This window comes from Dioscorea cayenensis, chromosome 16 (genome assembly GCF_009730915.1).
Source record: "Dioscorea cayenensis subsp. rotundata cultivar TDr96_F1 chromosome 16, TDr96_F1_v2_PseudoChromosome.rev07_lg8_w22 25.fasta, whole genome shotgun sequence".
NCBI lineage: Eukaryota > Viridiplantae > Streptophyta > Magnoliopsida > Dioscoreales > Dioscoreaceae > Dioscorea > Dioscorea cayenensis.
This window is the reverse complement of record NC_052486.1, coordinates 21,975,892-21,988,519: the sequence shown is the minus strand read 5'-3', so window position 1 is coordinate 21,988,519 and position 12,628 is coordinate 21,975,892. Positions and strand designations below refer to the sequence as shown.

Below are 12,628 nucleotides of genomic sequence, written 5' to 3'. Positions count from 1 at the left end.
ATTCCGGTTTTCTTTAGTCAAGTTGGTTTCCTACTTCCATACAACCAACAGAAAGAACAAAATCTGACCCCAAGCAATTACTACTGGCATGTGCAAAATAATCTGACCCTAAGCAATTAGTACTGGCATGTGCAAAATCAACCAACTAAAGATATCAATTGATTCAGTACATAGCAATGTCAATCAAATTAAAATTGGTACTGTGTGTGGAAGACCAAGCATGATAATGCAGACCATACTGACATTTTTTCTAACTTCCTCAACAAAATATCATACAACAAGTTCTAAAAATAATTGCCACAAATACATTGCAAGCAAGGAGCCACTGACTGATATATATACTTCAGTTTAGTAAATGAGGGACGCATGCTGCATGCGTTCATCTTTCTTGCAGGTTAGAAGTTATGCATACATACGGCGAACTCCAGCTCGTAAAGAAAAAAAAAACAAAGGACCATGCCTTGAGGAAAGGCAGCAAGAGAAAGACCTTGATCTCCCTTATTTATTAGCTTTGTGACAGTGAGAGACAGCTACCTACACTAGGAAGACCTAACAAGTTGTCAACCATACAGATCCTTGGCCTCTTTGAAAATGGCTGCAAAATTCCTCTATGCAGTTGTTCAAGTCATTTATTTGTGCTTGTAATTGTTTTTTAAATTTACATTTTTTCAGTGTCTAAGACTCATTGTAATCGAATTATATATTCTAATAGGGTCTTTCTTTTTAGGTCAATTAATGGTGAGGTCTTTAGGAGATATCTGCAATACATTGACGGCAAAAATTAACAGCCATTCTACACATGTCGGAAAAACTCTTCAATTTCAAGAGGATGGAAAAACCAGATTGCAACTACATGGACAACAAATCAAAAAACACATCCTAACAATGTAGTTTATTTTAAAAACACAAATTAATTGTTCATGAATAGCCAAAACAAAGGGTCTGACTGCCATACCGGCATACCCTCATTACCTGTATATTAAAAACATAGACAACATTCAAACCGGTCTCATGTAATGGGTTTTTTGGTAAACTAATAAAATGAAAAATGTAAAGTGAACATCAAAAGTGGGAGGTAGAAGGTAGAGGTAAACATAATACATTGTGGGGGGTAGGCATTGAAGGTATACAGAACTCAACTGAAAAAAAAAAATGTGTTAAACATAAGTCGCCTTCATCTCCATGTTAAAACTCTCAGGTAAAATTGAAGCCTGCATCACAAAGATAAGATCATATATCCACAAACAACCATCTACACCGCACTATGATTGAAAGTAATTACTTGTTCCATACCACTGTGTGGACGTGTGCATCTATCAGTCTATGTTTTACATATATAATAGTTAATTATTCTCTTTAGCCTGAAGAAACCAGAAAAATCTATCAGCTAAGATTTTTACTTTTGACCTTGGAAATGAACACTCCAGGTATCAGGTAAAACCTGCTTAACGATCAAAACCAACTTTCTTACCTTACACAACTCTGTGTGTTTTAGATTGACAGTGGCTAATTGTTCTGTGCAATACTCTTAAGTAAAACTGCAACCTGTGTCACAAAGATAAGATCATAAATCCACACTAAAGCTGATGGCAGTTTCTTGCTTTATGGGTTTCTGAGCCTATAAGCTAGGATCTTCTCTTTTGATTTATAGGAAGTAACACTATTGTTATCAGGTAAAACCCACCTTAGGGATGGAAGCTGACATTCTTAACTGTGCGCATGCGCATGTGTGTTTTAGATTGATAGCAGTTGAAATTTTTCTATACAACTATGCAAGTTTGACTGTGTGTCTGTCTAATGTTTGTATAATAAAAAGTAAAATCAACAGAATCATCCATAGAAACCAGAAAGGCACTTATCAGTGTGTATGCAAAGACCAAACCAATTAAAAGGAAATGGCAAATAAAACATTAAATCCAAACAAAAGTCAGTGCACAAGTTTCAGCCCAGGACTGTATTGATCCAGTACAAAGGAGCATTTGATAGCAGAGTTCACAGATAGCAAACTACAATGATTATTTTTAGAGTGACGTAAATATATATGTGAACAATTGAAAAGAAATAATAGTATCAACTATGCAAAGATTCATATAAAGCACAAATGACACAAATTTTAACCCAAGAATGCATTCATCCAGCACAAAGTAGCATTTGATAGCATAGTTCACCAATAACAAACTAAAAAGAGAATTTTCAGAGTGAAGTCTATGTGTGTGTGTATATATATATGAACTATTTAGAAGATAATGACAAAAATAATGCAATGAGATTCAAACAAAAGCAAGATCGAATGACACAAATTTCAACCATTGCATTGAGCCAGCACAAGGTATTATTCGATAACAGATTTCACAAAGAGAAAATTTTCAGAATGATGTATATATATATAAGCTATTCAGAAGAATTAATGGCATCAACTATGCTATGAGATTCAAACAAACAAAAGCAAGATCAAATGATACAATTCTTGTGAAGAAACCACCATAAAAGCATCCGAATCCGGAGTAATGAAGTGTACCAGCTTTGAAGAGAAATTCTTATCTTCCTTCCTCTGCTTCAATCCTCTCCTCGATTCCTTGTTTTCTCTAAATCAAACCTTTGCTCCTGTGATGAAAATCAGATCAAAACAACAAAAAGGTAAAGATTGAGAACTAGAAGATGATCCAGATCCCAAACCCTAGAGATCTGGGGAAAGGCACACCTACGTCTGCTTGGAAAACGACGAAGGAGCCGAAGAACGCTTGTTGCGGAACATCATATAGACAAGAGGAAGCACAACGCCGGCAATCATGATCGCCGCTCCAATGAAGTACCGCAGCAACCCCGGTGCCTCCACCTCCATGAGGACCCCTGCGCAGCTGCATCCAAAGACAAAAAAACGCAAGAATCCATGAAGCCCTATGCGGAGAAATCGAAGGAAAGCTTGAAATCGAAAGGGAATGGAGTACCGACATCGATCGATCGATGGAGCTGGAGATGGTCAGGGATTTGGAAGAGACGATGATCGTGAGAAAAGCTCGAGAGATCTCGCGAGGGAGAAAGAAAGAGAAACAAAGCTTACTTGGGCTGCTCTTTTTTATCTCGTTTTGGTCTTTTTAGTGGGCCCGTTTAGGCCCTTTATTAAGATATATATATATATATATATGATAAAAATAAACCTTTTTATTCAATATCCTTAGAAAGAACATTACATAAAATAGGAGGAGTAGCGGACCACTCCTGGTAGACAGATTGTGAATTTACCGCCCGTGCGAGACAGTGGGCTGCAGAGTTCGTTGACCGTCTAATGAACCTGAATTGCAAGGAGGGAAACTCCTTTAACAATACTTGACAATCACCTACTATATCAAAAGAAATATGAGCTTGTTCCTTGAGGTTGAGTGAGCGTCCGAATGAGTTGTGAGACAATCGGATTCAACAATAACATTTGTCAAACTGTAACTTTTCATCCAACTAAGGGCCTCCCGAAATCCGATAGCTTCGGCCAAAAGAGGGTGTGTAATGCCAGGTATTGCTGCATGAACTGCATTCATGCACCTACCCATATGATCACGTAACACAAAGCCATATGCACTGTAATTCTGGGATTCAAACACGGCTGCATCAACATTGCATTTCAACCGCCCTTCTTCAGGCTTTTCCCAATGTTGAAAAGAAACACATACCGGTCTAGGAACACATTGTGTAACACTACCTTGTGCCTCCTGCCATTGATGCAAGAACTGGCTAGCACCTTCCACGACAGACTTGGTAGAAGGTTGGATATGTTGCCAAATTTTTTCATTCCTGCTCTTCCATAGTCCCCATACTACCATGCATAACTGTTCGAGTTTCCCATTAGGTAGACAATTTAGTGCCCCCATGAACCATTCCACAAAGGTATCAGTATTTGAAATCAAGTGCTTACCAAAAGCTTCTCTCCAACAACTTCTTGCGAAGGAACACTGCACCAATACATGAATCTCCGATTCATCCTCATTCTGGCACAACGGACAAACATTCGCCACCTCGACATGCTTAATCTTCAGATTATGATATGTGGGCAGGCAAGAATGGAGAGCTCTCCAAACACAGTTCTTGACTTTTGGAGGAACTCGGATGCTCCAAAATTTTTTCCAATTCATCATTTGTAACATGGTATTTCCCGTAGACACCCCTTGAGAAAGCTGATGATAACCACTCTTTACTGTGTATAGCCCCGACTCCGTCCATCTCCAAGTCCAACAATCGTCATGAGGGAAAGAACTGCAGGGAATGGACATAATCAACTGTTGATCTCTCTCATTAAACATGTCTCGGATTAGATCAACATCCCAGTGAGAACCCTCTCCAACCATTATGTCATGCACAGTGCAAGAAGATAATTATTCTGCCAATGATGTAGAAATGAAAGGGTTACACCTATCAGGAAGCCAAGGATCCTTGTTAATTGATATTTGTCTACCATTTCCCACTTTCATAGATGCTCCAGACCAAATCAATTCCTGTCCTGCATGTAAGCTTCTCCATACGTAGCTAGGATTGTTGCCCAATGCTGCAGTTAAAAAATCACCTCTGCTATAGTATTTTGCCTTAAGAACCTGAGATGCCAACGCTTCTGGGTAGTGCAATAACCTCCATCCTTGTTTGGCTAGTAAGGCAATGTTAAAATAATGTAAATCCCGAAAGCCCAACCCTCCTCGCAATTTTGGAATGCTTAGTTTCTCCCAACTTTGCCAGGATATTCCTTTGCTCTCCCCTCCAGCAGAGCTCCACCAGAAACGATTCATCAACCTTTCAATGTCTTTACACAATTGCATGGGCAAGAGAAATAGACTCATAGTATATGTGGGTATGGCTTGTACAACAGCTTTGATCAGCACCTCCTTACCAGCTCGAGAAAGCAACTTTCCTCGCCAACTATTGAGTTTTTTCCACACCCGGTCTTTAAGGAAACGGAAAGCATTGTATTTGTTCCTTCCTACCATGGATGGGAGACCCAAATACTGACGCAAATGCTCCACGTGGTGCACCCTTAGTAACGAGCAAATCTCTTCACGTTGCGACGGGGCTGTATTTGGGCTGAAAAATATCGCTGATTTCTGGAAATTCACCATTTGACCCGATGCATCTTCATAGTCTTTAAGACATTGCTTGATCGTGGAAGCCTCCATGACCTCCGCCCGAAAGAAAAGATAGCTGTCATCGGCAAAGAATAGATGTGATATAATAGGCGCCCTACGAGCTATCCGACAACCATGAATAGCCCCCTGATTTTCTTTGAGTTGTAATGATGCTGATAAGCCTTCGGCACACAGAATGAAGAGGTAAGGTGATAAAGGATCACCTTGGCGTAATCCACGTTCTGGAATAATTGAGCCAAACTGCTTACCTCCTTGAGTCACCGAGTATCTCACAGTCTCAACACACAACATTAATAATGAGATCCACCTCAATCAAAACCCATCTTCATCATCAAGCGACGAAGGAACACCCATTCCACTCGATCATCGCCTTACTCATGTCTAGTTTGAGTGCAACCATGCCATGCTTCCCGTGATGATATCTCTTCATGTGATGAAGAACTTCATATGCAATGATTACATTATCCAAAATAACACGATTAGGAAGGAAAGCACTTTGAATAGGATTAACGATTTGAGCTAATACATGCTTCATTCGCAAGGCCAACATCTTGAGACACGATCTTATATAGGGGCGTTGCATAAGGCTATTGGTCTGAGATGGTGCATGGATTCTGGTGACTCTACTTTAGGTATAAGTACCAAGAGTGTATCATTCACCCCTGCTGGCAATGAACACCCCCGAATATATGATATACATGCTTCGGAAACATCATTACCGATAATAGACCAGAACCTTTGATGAAAGCAGGATTCAACCCATCTGGCCCAGGGCTTTTATCCGGATGCATAGCAAATAAAGCCTCCTTGACATCGTTCATCGAGAATTCTTTAAGAAGGAATTCATTTTGATCTGCAGTGACTCGAGTTGTAATGTAATCCAATATAGGGGCTGTAGATCCTATATTAGATGTAAATAAATTAGTGAAATAATCACAAATTAAAGTTTCCAAACCTGAGTCCCAAGTTTGCCATTCTCCCTCATCATTCTTAAGTTTAGAAAAAGAATTCCTATGTTTTTCGTGTAGAAGCATCGACATGAAAAAAACTTTGAGTTTCTATCTCTACCTTGAAGCCAAAACAACTTTTGCTCGTTGTTTCCAAAAAGTCTTCTTGTTGACTGAGAATGAGGGAATACTCTGATGAAGCCTTTTGGAACTGTTGTTGAGAGAATAAGTCGGAAGAGTTCCTATACTTGTTAAGCTGGAACATGCACTTCTTCAACCTTTTTATTGAAAGCCGTAATTAAGAGTCTTGCTCCATGATTGAGAGATGCGAGAACATGATCGAATACTGATCGGATATAACTTCACGGGTTGGATCATTCCATGCAGTTTGTACTATTTGTGCTACGAAGGTTCTCGGAGCCATGCATTCTCGAAAGCGAAATCTTTTTAGGGTCTTTGTGGAATTCGCCAAACTTTAGCCTCCAAAAATAGTGCCGAATGATCAGACTGGAGGGCTACAAGATTGCTAACTCTTGCTTCAAAGAATATAGCTCTCAAGAGCTATTCACCAACACTCTATCCAGCTTTTCCCTGACCCAGTTGCTTGAACCTCTTCCCCGTTCCCATGTGAATGGATACCCCATCATGCTTAGTTCTGTAAGTTCACAATCGAGGCTGGCGATTGAAAAGCCATCGATGAGCCATGAAGACTTTCGAGCACCTCCGCTCTTCTCAGATGAATGCAGTATGTCATTGAAATCTCCTATAACACACCATGGTGTTGACGGGCTAGGAAGAAGGTTGCGAGTAAGTCCCAAGGCCCGGCGACGTCGGGCACTATCAGGGAAACCATAGAAACCCGTTAATCTCCACACAGGAAGATCCCTAAGATGTACTTCAGCATTGATGTAATTTAGAGAAGAAGAGATGATTGTAATCATTTGAGCTTCCCATGAGACAAGACCACCCCTCCTCTCGTGCCCCCACTCCCTCTACCATATGCATTCCCTCAAATCCTAGTCTCCTCCGAGACAATCTCCATTTTGCGAGGTTTAATCATCGTTTCCATTAGAAAGATGATTAAGGGCTTATTAATTCGGACTATATCGGAAGAGTTCGACTGTCTTTGGGTTTGCCCGACCAGCGACAGTTCCACTAAGGATTGTCATAATTCCCGACGAGACTGCCGAAAGCGACACCCACCGATAAATCATTAACACCCTCTTCTTTGGCCATAGATTGATGCTCATTTACCTGCCCGAATTCTTGCACTCTTTGCCTTTTTAGGGTCGAGCAATCACCCCGCTATCAATATTTGGAAAGCTAGCCGGTTGGCAAACTCCCATAATAAAAGTGCTTGATTTGGAGGCATGAAATCGTTGATTATTATATTTACCTTGATTAGAGCCACTTCCAAATATACCTGGATTACCATCGGTCATTACCAGTCGGGTCTACTTCCATTAATGCATCCGAGCTCCGGCGACCCTCGTTCCGGCCATGGTACTGGTAATTCCTCAGCCAAGGTGCACCGATCTGGGGTTGTGACCGGCCAACCTGCGCTCGGAGAGATGAATCGTATGGCCGCTCTTGCGGAACTTCGGAACACTCAAATAGTTTGGCGCAGAATTTATCAGCGTGGCCAAGAATCCCACAGAAAAAACAAAATTGTGGCAATCGTTCATATTTGAATTGTATCCATAACCACTCACCACCACTTCGTTTAATCTTCATCCTCCGTTTGATCGGTTGCTGTACGTCTAAGGCCACCTTAATACGTAAGTAGTTTCGACTGGAAGAGACATCATCCCGAGAGTCATCTTGAATGAATTTACCGATGAAGTCTCCTATAGATCGAAGTATAGATTCCACCCTGAAGCCCATTGGAAGATCATAGACTTGCACCCAGATGTGCAAATGTGATATCTCCATGGAGGAAGCTTGTTCATCCGGTTTTAAACTCTTAATCAATAGGACATTTTGATTGAAAGTCCACGGCCCGTCATCTAACACCCTTTGAGCATCACGTTCATGGAAAAAAATTGAAGCAATCGGTTGTTTTTCTTTGGTTTTTGATACAACAAGACCCTTCTGACCTCAAATCGAAGCCAATGTGTGTTGCATGGCCATGAAGTTGACAGGATGATCATGCAAGAATTGACCAACAATGTAAACTCCCTCTCCAAAAGCTCTTGACTCCTGCCCTAGCCCTTCCACCACTATGCCACGATCTTCTTCTTCCTTAAGAGCAAGCTGCGCATATCTGTCCAGAACCTCCTTCCCCTTAGATGAAGAATCCATCCAGATCAATCAGAAACACCCAAACACACAACCTTGTTAGCAAACAAGACAAAAAAACTCTCTAAACCATCATGGAGAGAGACGTCAATTGGTGAACTTTTAGTATAGTTAAAGGTGTTTGGCTTGAAATTGATCATAAATATATATATATATATAAAAGGTGTAGTGCACTCGTTCAGAACTAGGGTTGTGAACAAGCCGAGCGGAGATGAGCCGAGCTTGGCCATGCTCAAGCTTGGCTCGCTACTATTTTTACCAAGCCTGAGCTGAGCTTGAGCCTACTTTAATGCCTACTTTAATCAATTTTGAGCTAAGCTTGAACTTACTTCAACCGAACTCGAGCCAAGCTAGAGCCGAACTCGAGTATACGCCAAGCTTCATGAAATTTTGAGGCTCAGACTTAGGCCATTAGCTTGATAAAGATCTGTTATTTTTTTTCATAAATAATACATTATTATTAGTATTTTAAAAAATATATTGTTTTGAAAATAGTATTAAATTTTTTAAATAAAAATTATGAATTAGCCTTCTGTTTTACTTAAATTTATACAAAGACGACAGTAATATTTTTGTAAAAAATTATTATTCATGATCCATAAACAACCGTTTAATATTACTATAAATGATTCTATATATGTTTTATATAAATGAGCTTATTAATGATACTATAAATAATTTTAGTAATAATTTTTATAAATGAGCTTGTTAATAATAATAATAATAATAATAATAATAATAATATAAATGTAGAATAAAATTACATCAGTGTATTTTTTGCAAACATAATCAAATTCCCAAAAAAAATTAGAATAATGGTATTTTGGTCTTTTACAAAAAATTCATTTTAAATTTGAAACAAAATAAGTGACCGTTCAGACATGACCGTTTAAACTAATCGAACAATGGCTATATATATACACGAGATGCTTCAGAGACGCTTGTTCTTCCTATTTACAGAGAACGAAAACTTCATCGCAGGATATCTAACAATCACCTCTGGCTTCCCGCCATGAAGCCCCATCTTCTCGCCGGCAAGAGCTCCCCTAAACTCTCTTGCCGATCCCCTTGTCGAGGTCTCATCTCATGTTTCCTATTGCTCTCTTTGCAAACCCTTCATCATCTTCTCTCTTTCTTTATCTTCTTTTCAATGGTTTCAAATATAGCAAGATAATATAGGTGTTGTTTTCTAAGATTCAGACCTCCAATCAAAGATCGGCCATTTTCCAGACAAGGATCTCGGTGATTCCTTCTGTAATATCTTTTACAATGGAGCTGCTGACCAAGTTGACCACCTTGACTTTGACTGAGCTTGTTTGGGAGCCCACAACTTTTCTTAATCCCTTGATTAGCGGATCTGGTCGTGGTTACTGTATGCTCAATCATTGAGTTGTTAAAAGTCTGGGCGATGAGTGTGTGCTTCTTCAATAAACTCCTTCTTCTTCATCTTGTGCATCAACCAAACCTTGGTTTTCTTGGCTAAGGAGTTTATTGTGAAGAGGGATTTGTTGCATCACCTTGAACTCTTAGGGTTGCTAGAGAATCGGAGTTTTTACGGACTTATTTCTTCTCCAAGATTCAAGGTTTTTCATCCTTATTATGGTTCTCTTTAGGGTCGGTTATTATTGGTTATGTTATAGCTTGTAACTGAATCTTATTTTTTTTTGCATGTGTGATTGTGCTGCATGTAGTATCTTGGTTGCTTGAATCTTATGATGGTTAAAGCTTTAATAGGGTTTTTAGTTGATGTTATATGTATATACATATATATGAAAGCATGCATACATTTCAGATTTTTTTTTTACTTTCTGGCGATTCTTGTCATGGAATTTACTAATCTCCCTTGATTCTGTTAGTTTAATTCACCTTGAATTCTTGTGAACCTTACTGCAGGCTTTATATTAAGGCCAAGGATTAGTTGGTTTTCTTTTAATTGCTATCATATAGGGTTTGGTGTGTGTGTGTGTGTATATATATATATATAAGTGTGTGTGTGTGTATATATATATTTTGCATTTCTGATTTCTTTAAATCATGTTGTGTTGGAATTATAAGCCTGCAAAGCATGTTTCCTGAATTGATTTATTTAGCTAATGTGTGTGTATGCTTATAGATTTAAATTTATTCATTTTAAATCTTGGGTTAGTGGAAGCTTTTGTGATGGTTGTTATTTTGATAGCATTCATGGAGAATGTTATATAGCTTGCATAGTAACCCTCGTTAACATGTTTTTGATTTTTTTGTTGGGTTAGTGGGTTACTGCAGTGTGTGGTTAGTTAGAAATTAAAATGATCATTATTATTTTTTTAATGCTTGTTCTTCCTCTTGAAATTATCCCTGTTATTTGCAAGTATAAACCCGGTCTTAGTCTTGTAAATCTAAGCTAGCTTATTTTGTTGGGTTAGATTTCGGGTGAGAATCTTAGTGCGTGGGATTTGGTGAACCCTAACTCGTAGCTCGGAGCCGAGTAGGCTCTGACCTGTATAATTCCAGTATTTCGGCAATAATCATTATTTAATTATTGCATTGTTTAATATTTTCATTTATTTATTTATTTTATTATTGCATTATTTATTCGGTATTTCTGTTATTTGTATCCTGTATTTCTGCGGTTTTTGTACATCTCCATTCCTGGCTCACCTAGCTAGGAGGAGCAAGTCCTAGCCATGTGCACATGTTTTCTGTAGTAGCGCTACCGGACATGCGTGTTCGTTCCGACTGCGGTCAAGATCCGACTCCCATTGCTGATATTCTATGCATTCCGACTTCACGATCGATGATCCGACCTCGTCTGTTGATTTTCATATCGATCGTGGAGATGTACATATCTATTTTCTGCGTGTTTTTCTGTATTTTTTCCGATTATTTCACGTATTCATCTCGAATTATTAATTATTCTGCTATATCTGTATTATTCTGTATTTATTCCTGCGATCCTACTGGGCCCTTGTGGCTCATACACTTTGTGAATTATGTTCTCGCAGGAGAAGATCAAGTTTAGATTTGGGGGTGTCAGGGAGTCGTATTGTCTGCGCTATCAGTATCTCTGTATTTTCCTTTTCTGTGAGTGTAAGGCTTGTATTCGATCGTATTTTGTATTACTGAGGGTGCTAAAGCCCGTACTTATAGTGTTTTTAGTTTCCGATTATCCTATTTGTGCTATTGTGTTCATCGTTCTTATCCGCTTGTTAGGGTTGACTCTGACCGAGTCAAGGCCGGGGCCTTGCACCCAGTGGGGCCCAGTCCCATTGGATGCGGCCGATCTGTCCGCGGGCCCAGTTGTGGGACTGGGACGTGACACCTTCCATCAAGAAATCGATGCTATATTCAAGCATAAATCCTTGATGAAGGAGCAGTGGCTAGTAAAGGATGGGGTTTTCATTATAGATAAGTACCATGAGTACTTGTAGAAGCAGAATGATGAGTAAAGTGAGATAGCTTGCGCTAATATTTTTGTTTCCTTGATGATCATCACTAGCGTAGGAATCTGGAAGGTAGTTAGGGTTTTGTTTTCTTATTTTATTGATTTCTTTATTCATAGAAATCTATGAATGGATGGGCGTGTCCTAAGGCTGCTTCAAGAGGCATTGTGCCAAATCAATCGCATTATTTGATCATCTTTGAGATTTCATTGCTTATGTTCAAACCCTCATTTTTTTTTTACTTGGAAATCCCATGGCCAGATATGTCTCTTTTCTTCAATTTGTGATCTTGATTTCAATTTTCTGTCAATGATTTTTGGATCCAAGAAGCACTTTTGCTTTCAATTTCTATAGATTAAAGCTGCTTAGATTAGGTATTTCCTTGTTGAGTCTTGAGAGGAATTTACTAGTCAAACTCTGTTAGTATCTCTTTTGCTAAAAAATTTTTACAGAATGTCAGATTCGTAGTGAAGTTTCATCCGATTAGGATCCACTCCTTGAATTGGATCATAATGAGTTTTATCGGTTTAGTGGGGTTTCCTTCGTTCATTACCCAAGTTATTAATAGTTTTGACAATGTTTGGAATGAGCAAATTCCAAGTGTGTCATATTTTGGTTTGGTAGGTTCCCTGGTGTTTTCTTCCATTGTTGAAAATGTCAAGGGGAAGAGAAGGAAGAGGATTACTAAGTGTGATGCATTACCTTCCAGTTCTTCATCTATTAAAGGTAATGAATAACACATACTGCATTTTTAATTTTTGAATAGTTTCTCATTTGTTTTTATGATAGAAAATTGAGGTTTGAGCAGCAGAAGAATGATGAGAAGAAATCAAAATAT

General features: G+C 38.9%; 1 protein-coding gene across 1 annotated transcript; it reads right to left on the bottom strand.

The window, feature by feature from the left end:
• Positions 1-2,269: 2,269 nt before the first annotated feature.
• LOC120279371 lies at positions 2,270-3,060 on the bottom strand. The gene is made up of 3 exons (XM_039286296.1): positions 2,953-3,060; positions 2,706-2,858; positions 2,270-2,604 (listed from the first exon to the last, which is right to left on the bottom strand). The coding sequence occupies exons 2-3, from the start codon at positions 2,840-2,842 to the stop codon at positions 2,586-2,588; spliced, it is 156 nt and encodes a 51-aa protein (XP_039142230.1). The 5' UTR covers positions 2,843-2,858; positions 2,953-3,060; the 3' UTR covers positions 2,270-2,585.
• Between the last annotated feature and the right edge of the window lie 9,568 nt (positions 3,061-12,628).

Coding starts and splice junctions, on each gene's coding strand:
- LOC120279371 (XM_039286296.1), bottom strand. CDS start 2,842: ATGGAGGTGGAGGCACCGGGGTTGCTGCGGTACTTCATTGGAGCGGCG.